Source organism: Mesoplodon bidens, assembly GCF_964165515.1.
Source record: "Mesoplodon bidens genome assembly, chromosome: 2".
Lineage (NCBI taxonomy): Eukaryota > Metazoa > Chordata > Mammalia > Artiodactyla > Ziphiidae > Mesoplodon > Mesoplodon bidens.
In genome coordinates, this window is record NC_138177.1 from 27,180,547 (window position 1) to 27,196,617 (window position 16,071).

Consider the following 16,071-nt stretch of genomic DNA (forward strand, 5'->3'; position numbering starts at 1 on the left):
TGACCCTTAACGTTTGCAGCATAGTAAATGTTAATACTTTTATTCCTTTTATGACGAAGAGAGTGCAAAGGGCTGGGGACGGAGACATCACAGGAGGAGGAAAGATAATGCCACCTCTGCAAAAGACACTCCTAAACTACACATAGAAGAGAAGTAGACCCCCCAGGACAGACTTTCCCATCCAGAATATTGAGACCAATCCAAGTGAGTTTTCCAGTAGCTCTCACAGCTACAGGGCATATGCCAGCCTTTCCAGGTGCCTGTGAGTCAAACCCCTTTTTCAGTTTTCCAAAACAACCTGACCACACTCCCTTTCCCTCCAAGTTCCTAATTTGAGTTCCACTCTCTGACCTCTCTCTTCTTTCTTGTTTTTGTCTTACTTGAGACTGATTCCCACAGGTTCCTCTGGTCCCGATGCTCATTTTCATTACTGGGTATGCTAGTAGTCTTCTTCCCATTTCGGAAATTCTTCTAATCCTCAGTCTTTCAGCCCCCAAACTTTTCCACCTCCCCATTTCACCTCACAGTCTTCTCCCCCCTGGAGCACAGAGCTCTGCAGGTGAACTTCTAGGCAACCATGGCTCATGTGGTGGGGGAGAGTGGAAGCATGTCCCCTGAAGGCAGAAGGTCTGTTCTAGGTGAGGACCCTCGGTTTCCTTCAAACAGTCATAGCTGCAGACTTTCCTTCCCCTTCCTCAGTTTCTGCCCCTTTACTCCACTCCTGAACCTGTTCACAGACACTACTCAGCAACAGGCAGCTTATTGGGTAGTAAAAGCAGCTGCAAGGCTGTGACAGGTGCTCCAGCAGCCAGGCTTTTGTTCAGGCTGTGAGCATGCACACAGAATATATGGTGTGCAACAGAGCCATTGTCACTCATATAAAATGGTTGCTATGGAACATGTTGAAAGTGAGAAACTGTGGATTTTATTGTAAGTGTGATACTAGTCAGAAGGGCCCAGAAAGCTGGCATAGCAACTACCAACCAGCTCAGGGAGAAGAAAAGAGAGCAGTAGAAACCATTTAGGAGTCCCGACCAACCGAGGTTAACATAAGTGGACATCCTCAGGTCTCCTGGCCCCCTTCCCTTCACCCAGATTGGTAGGTTGCATATCTAAACATTTGCAAATTCACAGTTGTAGTCAGTCATCCGGCACATTATGAACTTCCACTGGCGATCCCTGTGGGGAGAGAGTCAGAGAGCTAACGTCAGTGAGAAAAGACACCTTAGGAAAAATCACTGCTAAGAGAAAAGCAGTGAAAAACCCTTGGAGAATTTAGGGCCAACTAATTTCACTTTCCTCTGAGAAGACACATCTATGAAGTCTCTAGAAAACCTACAAGTAATCGTCTATGAGGTCAGGAGTCCTGGACACCTCCTCACCTAGTTCAAGTTGCACCTAGGAGGGGACTAACTAGGTCACTGGCATGCTGAGGTCCTGTGTGTCACCAGTGATCAGTTCACCACTGCTCTGTCTCAAAGGGACCTCTTGGACATATAGGGTAACAACTTGTAATAAAAGCATTTATTCAACATTGTCTCCATTTCATGGTAAAGAATCTTCTCTTACCTAGGCCATCCGTCTGCTCATTCTTTCTTTTCCGAAATACCTATCATGTGCTAGGCTCCATGCTCTACCCTGTGTGTTCTCCTTCAGAAGACACTATCATAGGGAGACGAAGGGAGGGGAAACAACTCTAAAACCCATAAGGTGAAGAAGACAATGCCTGCCATTCTTGTATAACAGAAATTGAATTGAGTATTTGTTTAAATGGTCAGGCATGGGTATGAGAGGACATAGAATTGCTCAATTTTGAAAAAACATGGTGTGGATACATTTCAAGGAATGTTCTTTGCTAAGGGCTAGCCTAAGTTCTTTGTTCACCCATTTAACAAAAATTTATGGAGATCCTACTCTGCACAGCACTTTTCTGGTCTGATATCGTTTAACAATGATAACGGTGATGGTAATGACAATTGTAACGACTATTTGCTGAGTCCTCCAATATATCCAGCATTGCACTTAGATGCTTTACACATTTTTTCATTTAATCCTCATGATAAGTCATTGTTAAGGTGGAGAAGCAGATGCAGAGAAATAAGTAACCTTCATGAACATAATTAGGTGGCAATCTCAGGTTCCAATTTGGTTGAACTCAAATCTTCCTCTTTACCTTATATCAGAATGCCTCCGTGACTTGACACCCATAACCCCATCGAGGACATGGGCTGTCATGTCCTTTGCAAAGTCTTGACGAAGGGCAAAAAGAAAGAGCCATTCCATGTACGATCACACAGATGCTTCCCAAGCACAGTGAGGTCACTCAACCTTAGAATATCCTTCTTCCTTTTCAATCTGAAAGGCCTCTTCCCAGATCAATTTCTCTTAAGCACCCACAGTGGTAAGGTCTACATCCATCTGGAAGGTGGGACTGACTACTCTTAGTTCTGGGAGATAACAGCAGCTATGGTACATGCTGCTCAAACAGCCCAAGGCAGGCTTTATGATTTGAATCTGCTGCTCCAGCTTGTTTGTTTAGAGTTATTGGGCATAGGGTCCTCCAGTACAGATCTTTAAGAGCCTGGATAACCAACTATTTATTAGTATTTATTCCTGCAGTTGTCAACAGAAGACATGGCTTGTTTTGGATGGAGGTTAGAAAATTGGTAGCATGCATATTTATCAAATGTATTTTATTACTGTAGACAAGTCTTATTTATCTCTGTGCCAACAGACACAGGGAAATAAGATCTTCAGCCAGGCATTCACACTACTCTTTTACGAGGCTTTTAATTGACGCTAAGCAAAATGTAGACTACTTGGTTGTAAAAGAATCAAGGTACTCAAATCAGGCTTAGTCGCTGATTTCTTTCCTGGACAGTGGTGCTCAAGCAGGGGCAGTTTTGCTCCCCAGGGTTTGTGGTTGTTGTTGTCATAACTATGGGCGGAGGTTGCTACTGCCAGCTAGTGTGTAGGGGCCAGGATGCTGCTGAACGTCTAGACTGCACAGGAAAGGCTCCTGCAACAAAGAAGTATCTGGCCCCAGTTGTCAGTAGTGCCCCAGATGAGCAACTCCATTCCAGGAGGAAACCACTATGATTTGCATGTAGAGGAAAAACTCCGGCCCAGTGAGTCTCCAAGGTAGTGGCCTCAGCCTCTTTCAGCAGAGTGGAAGAAATCCAAGTCGTGGACCTTTAAGCCACTGATTGTTAATGACAGCAGCAAAATTGCATGGGTACATTCATTTTAAACAAATGCATGACACAGTATCTCAGTTTTCCAAGATTTTGAGTTAAACCACATAACTGAAAATTTCCAAGCCAAGCAGTTGGACATTTTAACTGCCAAAATGTATTTATTTGGTGGAAATTTTGGATGGCATGCTTTCTTTACTGTATTCCTTCCTGCCTTCTTAAGCAGGAAATGCAGAACTAATTTTCATGATGACTTGGAGACATCATTAGGAATATTGAACACTCTGCTATAATGTGATCCAGTGTTGCCCGCTGGGGATACAGACTCCTGCTAAATGTCACCGGGCTTCCATAGTCTTTGAGTTCTTAGGTCTTTCCTTTTCTTTCTTTCTTTTTCTTAAGTATGTTTTTGTGTGTGTCACATCATTCAGCTATTTCTTCTCACTGGTGAAGTGAGTCTCATTCTAAGTAGTATCTTCCCTCCTTATTTTTTAATTTGCCCCTTCTAGAAAATAGTAACTAAGCTAGATAAAAACGTATCTAAAATACAAACAATTAATGTGTGAGAATTAAGAAGTTCTCCTATGAGTAAATGTAAGGGGTTTTGTTCATGGAGCCGGCAACACGTATTGTGTCTTTTCAGAGCTACTTCATGGGTTTTTTTTTTCTGTTTTCTTTTTCTTTTTTTTATATTTTATTATTATTTTTTTTGCGGTACGCGGGCCTCTCACTGCTGTGGCCTCTCCCGTTGCGGAGCACAGGCTCCGGACGCGCAGGCCCAGCAGTCATGGCTCACGGGCCCAGCCGCTCCGCGGCATGTGGGATCCTCCTGGACTGGGGCACGAACCCGCGTCCCCTGAATCGGCAGGCGGACTCTCAACCACTTTGCCACCAGGGAAACCCTATTTTTCTTTTTTAAATTAATGGTTGTATTAAATAAGTTACTTCAGTTAGGTGTGATATCATTGCACTCAAAAGCATAAATATACACAAAAGATAAGTCACACTCAAATTTGTCAGTCTATTCTTTAATGAGTTAATGAGTTAGGTTTTGTCCTATTTGAAAAATACTTATTGCTAACTTTTCAGGAATTCATTTGCTGTGTAAAGTGATGATCACCTGACTAAAAGTAGACAGATCAACCTTTTAACACCTGAATTTATTCATATCTCTTTATTAGTAGGGAGAAGAATTTTTATTTTCTTCTTCTTGTTTTGTTTTGATGTATTCAATATTTGTGATAAGATTGGGAGCTGATTGTGAGAGCAAACAGATTTAAAAAATTCGTGCCGTTTTCTTTTTCGTTATTTAAATTCTCCTTTTTTATTTCTAAATATGGTTGTTAAGTTTTGTGTGTTTTTCCCCTCCAGCTCCCTCTCCTTCTCTTCTCTCTCCCTTCCCACAACCCAAAGTGGGGACCATATGGAGAAATGGCATTGGAGCGGGTTCATTTTGACAGTGGGTACTCTTTCAATCATTTTTGTGCTCTCTTCCTAGTGTTTGGTAAGGAAAAATGCTCTTTGAAATTGAATAAAGGGAAGAGCTTAGAACATCATGGAATACCAAGTTGGGAATTTCCTGCTCTGAGCAAGCTGGAACACAACGTCATCTCCAAGGGTGATCTGCTGCATGAAATGGGTTCAATTCCCATTGCTTTCCACTGTCCCATCAATCTCTCAGTTAATCTTAGACCAAGTAGGAAACTAAAATAGGGAAAACCCCAGATCAAGGTTCCTGCAGGCATGATCCTTGTGTGGAGCTAATTCCTGACCTCGCTAACCCTAGCCCATGGTGAAGGCTCACCTTTCCACTGGAGAGAAAGTGGTTGTTGCTCCTCGTATATAGTAATCATAATTGTAGGAAATCATGTCCATTTCCTCGCCATAGTGACCTGGATATTCTGTTGTCAGCCTATGTGGGAAGAACAAAAGGTTAGAGGAAAAAGATAAAACTATTATTGCTAGGGGCAAACAGGAGCAAACAAGAGACATACTATAAAGGAGAGATGGAGTTTGAACATTATGGGAGACCCAAACCAGAGTTGGATGGCCTCCACCAAGCCATTCCAGGCTGCAAAATGATGGACAGCTTCCTTGCACTTCTCATATTCCTTCTTGCTGTTAAACTATACACTAAAAAAGATGTAGATAACTCCTCAGGCCTCGAGGAAATATTGATTAATATTAATATTAATCCATTCCATTCAAGTCCACTAGAACCATGTTTTCAAACTGTGGATTGTGACTTAGTAGCAGATCGTGAAATCAATTTAATTCATTAGTACCAGATAAACTTTAAAAAAAAGAAGAAATAGAAAATATCAGAGACTTCATTGTACACACTAAAGATAAGTTCTTGGGTGTGTGTGTAAAAACTTTGTTTCAAGTATATATGCATGTTTGTATTTATATGATGTTTGTATTGTGTAATAGTTTAGTATGCATTTTTTACTGTGAGTCATGATCAGAAAGGTATTTGAAAAATATTAAAGTAAAAGGTAAGCTGTACAAGGGTAGTCTTTACCTAGTCTGCCATTGTTTCTTTGGCACCTAAAACAGTTCCTGGTACCTAGTAAGTATTTGCCGAATAAATAAATAGCCTTGGGCTTCCCTGGTGGCGCAGTGGTTGAGAGTCCGCCTGCCGATGCAGGGGACGCGGGTTCGTGCCCCGGTCTGGGAAGATCCCACATGCTGCGGAGCAGCTGGGCCCGTGAGCCATGGCCGCTGAGCCTGCGCATCCGGAGCCTGTGCTCCGCAACGGGAGAGGCCACAACAGTGAGAGGCCCGCGTACCGCAAAAAAAAAAATAAAAATAAATAAATAGCCTTGGGAGAGTCATTTAATCTTAGTTTCCTGGTCTATAGAAGAATGAAAGCTACCTTATAGGTTTGTCATAGGAACTAATACAAATATGTGTGACACGTGGTAGGAATTGAATTATTAGGAGAAATTTTGTTTCTTCTTCCTCCTTCTCCTTTCCTTCTTTCTCCAAGATTACGTCAATCCTGGGCCTCTCTCTGAATAGGTTTGTTGTGGTCCACCCTGGAATAAATCTAGAATTTCCTGGTTCTTATAAGTCTTCACCACTGGGGCTCTTCAGGACCAAAATAGTCCTTTCAGTATGATACAGGTTCCCCAAAGTCTTCATCTGCACCCCCAAGGCTGCTTGGGAAACAAATAGTGAGTGTTAGTAATTTAATGTGATTTGGGGTCACAGGTCATTGTATTTTGATGATAGAAAGACCTCTCCCTGTGTAATCATAATACTGAAAGATTGTCATGAATCTTAAAAAGATTGATTTATAAACTGGAAGTTCTCCCAAGAGAATCTCAATGCTTAGATGCAACAAGATCAATGGTTAGCTCAAGGTAACCTGGGTTAGCCACAGCCCTAAAAATTCACTGCCTTTGTTCATACCCATTCCTTTTCCCACATTATGCAGTTGTCCTTGTTCTCTGATTTTTCTCTTCTCAAGGCATAATTATGCTTCTATCAGGATGCCAGACCCAACTTGGAGTGGGTTACATGTATTTCTGCTTAATGTTCATGAAAGGAAATAAGGCTAATGCAGAAGTCTATTTTGTGCTTCTAAAGAGACCCAGAACAGGGGCTTTCTATTTCTAATGAAAATGTTAAATGACTCATAAGTGGACCTAATAGGTTGTCATTTGAATTCCATTGGTTTATGATCCCTGAGGATTCTAACAAGTGCTAGATTCAAGTTTACCCAAAGAAAGAGGGATTTGTTGAGAATGTGGATAATGCAAATTAGGATTAAAAGAGAGGGAGTAGGAGGCGTTTTTCTTGCATCAGGAAGCACAAAGTATTTTCCAGAACTTTTAGAGCATTCTTTAGATACAATGTATAAAAGTTAATTGCCAAACATTTTAATACCTGCTGAGGCAAAATCTACATAAGGTAATACTGCATTAGGCTAAATCCAATTGCCAAAACTATTGGAAATAATTAGGCTAGACTTTTATTTTTTAAGTCTTTACTGATCTACCTTCAGATGATTTGGATAGTTAAATACATTTGGAATAAGTGGGAAAGAGGCTTGCATTTTAAAACAATCATGACATTTTAAGCTTCAAAGGGGGACAAAAGTCATCCAATGCTTTCTTCAATGAGCATTCCCTATTGCTTCATTTTTGGAGGTGACCAGACCAAAGGGCCTGCTGTTCAACTGGGAGATTTCTCTGTGGGGGACTGCTGTTCAGTGAATTTCTAGAATGCCCTGGAGAAGGTATTATGCATGCTTATTTGTGTCTTTCCATCTTGATCCCAGGCAAGTTTTTGTTTTCGCTTGATTTCTGGGGTTTGTTGTTGTTTTGTTTTGTTTTTGTTATAAAATCATGAGATAAAGTTTAGACTATCTTACAGAATCCTAGATTAAAGGGGCTAGGGAAGGAGTTTGGATATTGATAGAAATTCTCCCTACTTTATGAAACTGAAAATACAGAGGGAGAAAGGCCCCTTTCCTCCCCTTTGGGAGGAAAGTGAACCTCCCAAACACCATTCACAGAGGGAGCTGCTGTTTCAATACGGTCCAGGATTCTGAATTTTAGAACCAGATAGACGTGTCTCCGTTTAGTTCGTGATGACATCATGCACACACAAAATATTCTAATAAATGAAAGCCCTAGTAATGGCTCCTCAGAGGAAAAAAAGAATTTAAACTTTCAGAACTAGGTATTGGGACAAGGGCATAGGGACTTGTCAGGAAATTAAGAGACTACAGGGAAGCAGAAGATCAGGGTTTCATGAGCTATGGCAATGAGCTTCCAGAGGGAGAGTGGGGGAGAGAGTTCAGTGTGGTTCCAGATTCCTTGTGAATTACCAGGTCACTTCAGGCAGCTTCTTGGCAAAGCACACTTCATACTGAGCATTGCCATACATTCCTAGACCAATTACAACAATCAAACAAGCCTTCAGCTTGGCAAGATGAAGGGAAAGATCAGTCAGAAGGGTGTCTTTATTCAATGTACTGAAATGAGTCTATTACTGAAGCTCTTCTATCAGGAGCCTTACATACCCCTTTACAAAGAAGTACGTATGTGTGTGTATGTGTTCCTCCTATCACTTTTGGATGAGTGACTATTGGGGTACAATTCCTCACTTTACATTACTTTTTATGCCCTATGAAGGCAAGACGAGAGAGACAGAAAGTTGTTCCAAAGCTAAGTGAGAACTTGATAACATAGAACCACTTGTACAACTTCTTGTATTAGATAAGGTTGAAGGAGATTGAAAGAAATTAGTTATGAACTGAAGAGAGCCCATGAAAATGGAAGGGATTTTTAAGACTGATATAGGATTTTCTCATCTAAGGTTATTAAAGCTCTGAAATTGGGCTTCCCTGGTGGCGCAGTGGTTGAGAGTCTGCCTGCCGATGCAGGGGACACGGGTTCATGCCCTGGTTCAGGAAGATCCCACATGCCGCAGAGCAGCTGGGCCCGTGAGCCATGGCCCGCTGAGCCTGCGCATCCGGAGCCTGTGCTCCAGAACGGGAGAGGCCACAATGGTGAGAGGCCCGCGTACCGCAAAAAAAAAAAAAAGCTCTGAAATTATCAGTAGATCCAACTAGAATCAATAAATGATTGCTCTCCAATACGTTACCACAAACTGAACTGCAGCTGATAGATGGCATTCTCCTTTGCTGTGAGAATAGGACATATCACAGAGCTTACTCAGATATATGTTATCACATTCATTTTAAAAAGGGGAGTAGAGATAGAATTTAGTTAGATAAAGAGGACAATTTTACTTTTTGTCGGAGGTTTGCTTAAGAAATTATGCAGTTTTTAATAGTTAAAGGGTTTTGACTCTATTCTTTAACAGAAAGTGACTCAGTATAAGATTTTAACAAACTTCACCTTTATTATTGATTACTGAGACTTGAACATAAAGTCAGACTTCATAGCACCAGCATATATCTGTTACATGTCTGACCTGCTGGTAGCTAGGACAGCTGGATTATTTGGGGTCATCCTAGAGGCTCCACTTTCAGGCCATGCACCCCACTGGAGCGCACATGAACAAATGGAGTCATATCTCGTGGCCCAAAGTCAGCTAGTGTCACATCCTCAGCCTTATCCCACTTTGTGGGATGCCAGAGAGGCACACACTACAGACTTCTACTGTAAAAACTGGAAGAAAACTCAGCATTTACAAGTTAACAAACCAGAAGGGGGTACCTGAGGAAGCCATACTTCAGCATTTTTAAAGACAAGAGTAAACAATGTTTTCCATCCCATTTTTAAGAGCTCGGCCCATGCTCAAACAACATGTCAGAGAAGCTTCTTCTGGTCAGTCCAATCTCTAATTCTGTTTTGCTCCTATTTTCTCCACTTCCCAATTAACACCTTATTTAAAATATCATATTCTAATGTTCTATTACTTGTTAGCACCACCTATTTAGCATTTGATTAAAAACAGAATACTGTATAGCATCTTGTTTCACGATGATGATCAATACAGTGAACTCTTTGAGGGGTCATTGGTACATGGAAGTCATATACACATTTATGATCTAGTTCAGCAGTGGGCATGGAGGAGAAATTCAACATTTATAGACTTGATGTGTTGAAGCTGGCCTACATTCTGCATCCAGCCAAAAAGAGGATGCCCCTGACAGGCAAATCATTGAGAAATGTCTTAAATAAACAGAATCTGTTTGTGATCAATCCTCTTGCATAATAAATGCTTTTCTAGGTAAGCTACAAGAAATGAGAAAACTTTAGGTTAGGCTAATTTGCCAGTGGCCTGGCACCCCCAATAGGTGCTGTACCAGAACCTGTTTGAATTACTTTTGCAAAAATGTGAAAAGTAAAACCCAATTTCACTTATGCATAAAGTAAAGCAACCTCAAGGGAACAGTCACCCTGACTTCTCCTGCAAAGAGCTGGGGAAAGTGGTCAAGTGAGACTAAATGACTCTGTAGTTACCAAAGTGCCCTTCTCTGCAGAGAGACCCTGAACTCTGGGGGTATGAGAAAGAATGCAGTATGTTCATGTCTGTCCACTTGTGGCAGATTTTGGAGATCTGTATATCAAACAGTTCAATTATGTATCACAACATGGGGAACATAGTTCCAGAAATATCTGTGACTTAAATTAGAAGAGGAAAGTCCCTAAGTATTTTCCAAATTATTCTCTTAGAACTGAGTTTCCAGCTCACTGTCCAAGCTCAGGGCTGGTCAGCACACACATTTGTTTTGATTCATGCTGGCTTTCACTGGCCAACTTACATCATGGTTGGCATGGTCCTGCAATCAGCGGGGAAAACTCCACTTGCAACATCTCCCCTTCAGCAAAAATAACCACTTTCTTCTCTGTTTTCACTACTGGGTACCTACTGTATTGTTACCTAATACTTCATCTGTCCAGGCCTTATTTCCTTATCAACACTCAGAGAGCCCAGTTCTCTGCAAAGAACATGGGATTGGGAAGCAGATAGACCTGTTGGAATTGAGTTCAGTACTTTGAACAAGTCACAATTTCTGCACCTCAATTCTCGGATCTGTGTCATAGTATCATGAGTCTCATGCATAAGAAGTAAATGAGGCACAAGCCTCTTAGATAGCCTCATCCACCAGAGGGCAGCCAGCAGAAGCAAGGAGAATTACATTCCTGCAGCCTGTGGAAGGAAAACCACATTCACAGAAAGATACACAAAGTGAAAAGGCAGAGGACTATGTACCAGAGGAAGGAACAAGGTAAAACCCCAGAAAAACAACTAAATGAAGTGGAGACAAGCAATCTTCCAGAAAAAAATTCAGAATAATGATAGTGAAGATTATCCAGGACCTCGGAAAAAGAATGGAGGCAAACATCGAGAAGATGCAAGAAATGTTTTTAAAAGACCTAGAAGGATTAAAGAACAAACACCCAGAAAGAATTAAAGAAGAAACAAACAGAGATGAGCAATACAATAACTGAAATGAAAAATACACTATAATGAATCAACAGCAGAATAACTGAGGCAGAAGAAGGTATAAGTGACCTGGAAGATAGAATGGTGGAATTCACTGCCATAGAACAGAATAAAGAAAAAAGAATGAAAAGAAATGAAGACAGACAAAGAGACCTCTGGGACAACATTAAATGCACCAACATTTGCATTATAGGTGTCCCAGAAAGACAAGAAAGAGAGAAAGGACCTGAGAAAATCGTTGAAGGGATTACAGTCAAAAAATTCCCTAACAGGAGAAAGGAAATAGCCACCCAAGTCCAGGTAGTGCAGAGAGTCACAGGCAGGATAAACCCAAGCAGAAACATGCCAAGACACATGGTAATCAAATTGACAAAAATTAAAGACAAAGAAAAATTATTGAAAGCAACAAGCGAAAAATGACAAATAACGTACAAGGGAACTCCCATAACGTTAATAGCTGATTTTTCAGCAGAAACTCTACAAGCCAGAAGGGAGTGCCATGATACATTTAAAGTGATAAAAGGGAAGAACCTACAACCAAGATTACTCTACTCGGCAAGAATCTCATTCAGATTCAACAGACAAGTCAAAAGTGTTAAAGGCAAGCAAAAGCTACGAGAATTCAGCACCACCAAACCAGCTCTACAACAAATGTGAAAGGAACTTCTCTAAGTGGGAAACAAGGAGAAGAAAAGGACCTACCAAAACAACCCATAACAATTAAGAAAATGGTAATAGGCATATACATATCGATAATTACCTTAAACGTGAATGGATTAAATGCTCCAACCAAAAAACACAGGCTCACTGAATGGATACAAAAACAAGACCCATATATATGCTGTCGACAAGAGTCCCACTTCAGACCTACAGACACATACAGACTGAAAGTGAGGAGATGGAAAAAGATATTCCATGCAAATGGAAATCAAAAGAAAGCTGGAGTAGCAATACTCATATGAGTTCAAATAGACTTTAAAATAAAGAATGTTACAAGAGACAAGGAAGGACACTACAGAATGACCAAGGGATCAATCCAAGAAGATATAACAATTATAAATATATATGCACCCAACATAGGAGCACCTCAATACATAAGGCAACTGCTAACAGTTATAAAAGAGGAAATCGACAGTAACACAATAATAGTGGGGGACCTTAACACCTCACTTACACCAACGGACAGATCATCCAGACAGAAAATTAATAAGGAAACACAGGCTTTAAATGACACACTAGACCAGATAGATTTAATTGATATTTATAGGACATTCCATCCGAAAACAGCAGATTACACTTTCTTCTCAAGTGCAAACAGAACATTCTCCAGGATAGATCACATCTTGGGTCACAAATCAACTTTGGTAAATTAATTGAAATCATATCAAGCATCTTTTCTGACCAGAACACTATGAGATTAGATACAAATTACAGGGAAAAAAACGTAAAAAACTCACAAACACATGGAGGCTAAACAATATGTTACTAAATAACCAAGAGATCACTGAATAAATCAAAAAGGAAATTAAAAAATACCTAGAGACAAATGACAACAAAAACACGATGATCCAAAACCTATGGGATTCAGCAAAAGCAGTTCTAAGAGGGAAGTTTATAGCAATACAATCCTACCTCAAGAAACAAGAAAAGTCTCAAATAAAAAATCTAATCTTATACCTAATAAAACTAGAGGTAGAAGAACAAACAAAACCCAAAGTTAGTAGAAGGAAAGAAATCATAAAGATCAGAGCCAAAATAAATGAAACAGAAACAAAGAAAACAATAGCAAAGATCAATAAAACTAAAAACTGGTTCTTTGAGAAGATAAAGAAAATTGATAAACCTTTAGCCACACTCATCAAGAAAAAGAGGGAGAGGACTCAAATCAATAAAATTAGAAATGAAAAAGGAGAAGTTACAACAGACACCACAGAAATACACAGCATCCTAAGAGACTACTACAAGCAGCGCTATGCCAATAAAATGGACCACCTGGAAGAAATAGACAAATTCTTAGAAGGGTGTAACCTTCCAAGTCTGAACCAGGAAGAAACAGAAAATATGAACAGACCAATCACAAGTAGTGAAATTGAAACTGCAATTAAAAATCTTCCAACAAACAAAAGTACAGGACCAGATGGCTTCACAGGTGTATTCTATCAAATATTTAGAGAAGAGCTAACACCCATCCTTCTCAAACTCTTCCAAAATATTGCAGAGGAAGGAACACTCCCAAACTCAGTCTATGAAGCCACCATCGCCCTGATACCAAAACCAGACAAAGATACTACAAAAAAAAAGATTACAGCCCAATGTCACTGATGAATATAGATGCAAAAATCCTCAACAAAATACTAGCAAACAGAATCCAACAACACATTACAAGGATCATACACCATGACCAAGTGGGATTTATCCCAAGGATGCAAGGATTCTTCAATATATGCAAATACATCAGTGTGATACACTGTATTAACAACTTGAAGAATAAAACCATATGATCATCTCAATAGATGCAGAAAAAGCTTTTGACAAAATTCAACACCCATTTATGATAAAAACTCTCCAGAAAGTGGGCATAGAGGGAACCTACCTCAACATAATAAAGGCCATATATGACAAACCCACAGCAAACATCATTCTCAATGATGAAAAACTGAAACCATTTCCTCTAAGATCAGGAACAAGACAAGGATGTCCACTCTCAACACTATTATTCAGCATAGTTTTGGAAGTCCTAGCCACGGCAATCAGAGAAGAAAAAGAAATAAAAGAATACAAATTGGAAAAGAAGAAGTAAAACTGTCACTGTTTGCAGATGAAATGATACTATACATAGAAAATCCTAAAGACGCCACCAGAAAGCTACTAGAGCTAATCAATGAATTTGGTAAAGTTGCAGGATACAAAATTAATGCACAGAAATCTCTTGCATTCCTATACACTAACAACCAAAGATCAGAAAGAGAAATTAAGGAAACAATCCCGTTCACCACTGCAACAAAAAGAATAAAATGCCTAGGAATAAACCTACCTAAGGAGGTAAAACACCCATACTCAGAAAAGTATAAGACACTGATGAAAAAATCAAAGATGACACAAACAGTTGGAGAGATATACCATGTTCTTGGATTGGAAGAATCAATATTGTGAAAATGACTATACTACCCAAATCAATCTACAGATTCAATGCAATCCCTCTTAAATTACCAATGGCATTTTTACAGAACTAGAATAAAAAATCTTAAAATTTATATGGAGACACCAAAGCCCCCAAATAGCCAAAGCAATCTTAAGGGAAAAAAACGGAGCTGGAGGAATCAGACTCCCTGACTTCAGACTATACTACAAAGCTAGAGTAATCAAGATAATATGGTACTGGTACAAAAACTGAAATTTAGATCAATGGAACAAGATAGAAAGCCCAGAAATAAACCCACACACCTCTGGTCAACTAATCTATGACAAAGGATGCAATGATATACAATGGAGAAAAGACAGTCTCTTCAATAAGTGGTGCTGGGAAAACTGGACAGCTATATGGAAAAGAATGAATTTAGAACACTACCTAACTCCATACACAAAAATAAACTCCAAATTGATTTAGACCTAAATGTAAGACTGGACACTATAAAGCTCTTAGAGGAAAACATAGGAAGAACACTCTTTGACATAAATCACAGCAAGATCTTTTTTGGTACACCACCAGAGTAATGGAAATAAACACAAAAATAAACAAATGAGGGCCTCCCTGGTGGCGCAGTGGTTGAGAGTCCGCCTGCCGATGCAGGGGATGCGGGTTCGTGCCCCGGTCCGGGAGGATCCCATATGCCGCGGAGCGGCTGGGCCCGTGAGCCATGGCCGCTGAGCCTGCGCGTCCGGAGCCTGTGCTCCGCAACGGGAGAGGCCACAGCAGTGAGAGGCCCGCGTACCGCACAAAAAAAAAAAAAAATAAAAAATAAACAAATGAGACCTATGGAAAATTAAAACCTTTTGCAAAGCAAAGGAAACTACAAACAAGATGAAAAGACAACCTTCAAAATGGGAGAAAATATTTGCAAATGAATCAACAGACAAAGGATTAATCTCCAAAGTATATAAACAGGTCATGCAGCTCAATATTAAAAAAACAAACAACCCAATCAAAAAATGGCCAGAAGACCTAAATAGACATTTCTCCAAAGAAGACATACAGATGGCCAAGAGGCACATGAAAAGCTGCTCAACGTCACTAATTATTAGAGAAATGCAAATCAAATCTACAATGAGGTATCACCTCACACCAGTTAGAATGGGCATCATCAGAAAATCTACAAACAACAAGTGCTGGAGAGGGTGTGGAGAAAAGGGAACCCTCTTGCACTGTTGGTGGGAATGTAAATTGATACAGCCACTATGGAGAACAGTATCTAGGTTCCTTAAAAGACAAAATAGAATTACCATATGACCCAGCAGTCCCACTACTGGGCATATACCCAGCGAAAACCATAATTCAAAAAGACACATGCACCCTACTGTTCATTGCAGCTCTATTTACAATAGCTAGGTCATGAAAGCAACCTAAATCCCCATCGACAGATGAATGGATAAAGAAGATGTGGTACATATATACAATGGAATATTACTCAGCCATAGAAAGGAACGAAATTGGGTCATTTGCAGAGACGTGGATGGACCTATAGACTGTCATACAGAGTGAAGTAAGTCAGAAAGAGAAAAACAAATATCGTATATTAATGCATATATGTGGAACCTAGAAAAATGATACAGATGAACCAGTTCTCAGGGTATAAATAGAGACACAGATGTAGAGAACAAATGTATGGACACCAAGGCTGAAAACGGGGGTGGTGGTGGTGGTGCAATGAATTGGAAGATTGGGATTGACATATATGCACTAATATTTATAAAACAGGTAACTAATAAAAGCCTTCTGTATTAA

The 16,071-nt window shown here is 40.0% G+C and overlaps 1 protein-coding gene across 1 annotated transcript in view; it reads right to left on the minus strand.

The window, feature by feature from the left end:
• Nucleotides 1-902: 902 nt before the first annotated feature.
• DPT (dermatopontin) overlaps nt 903-16,071 on the minus strand; it is a 41,170-nt gene continuing 26,001 nt past the window's right edge. The window contains exons 3-4 of the mRNA XM_081226121.1: nt 4,999-5,106; nt 903-1,179 (exon numbers count right to left, since the gene is read on the minus strand). Of these exons, the coding sequence (XP_081082247.1) occupies nt 1,113-1,179; nt 4,999-5,106 (175 nt within the window). The 3' untranslated portion in view covers nt 903-1,112. The remainder of the gene's footprint in view (nt 1,180-4,998; nt 5,107-16,071) is intronic.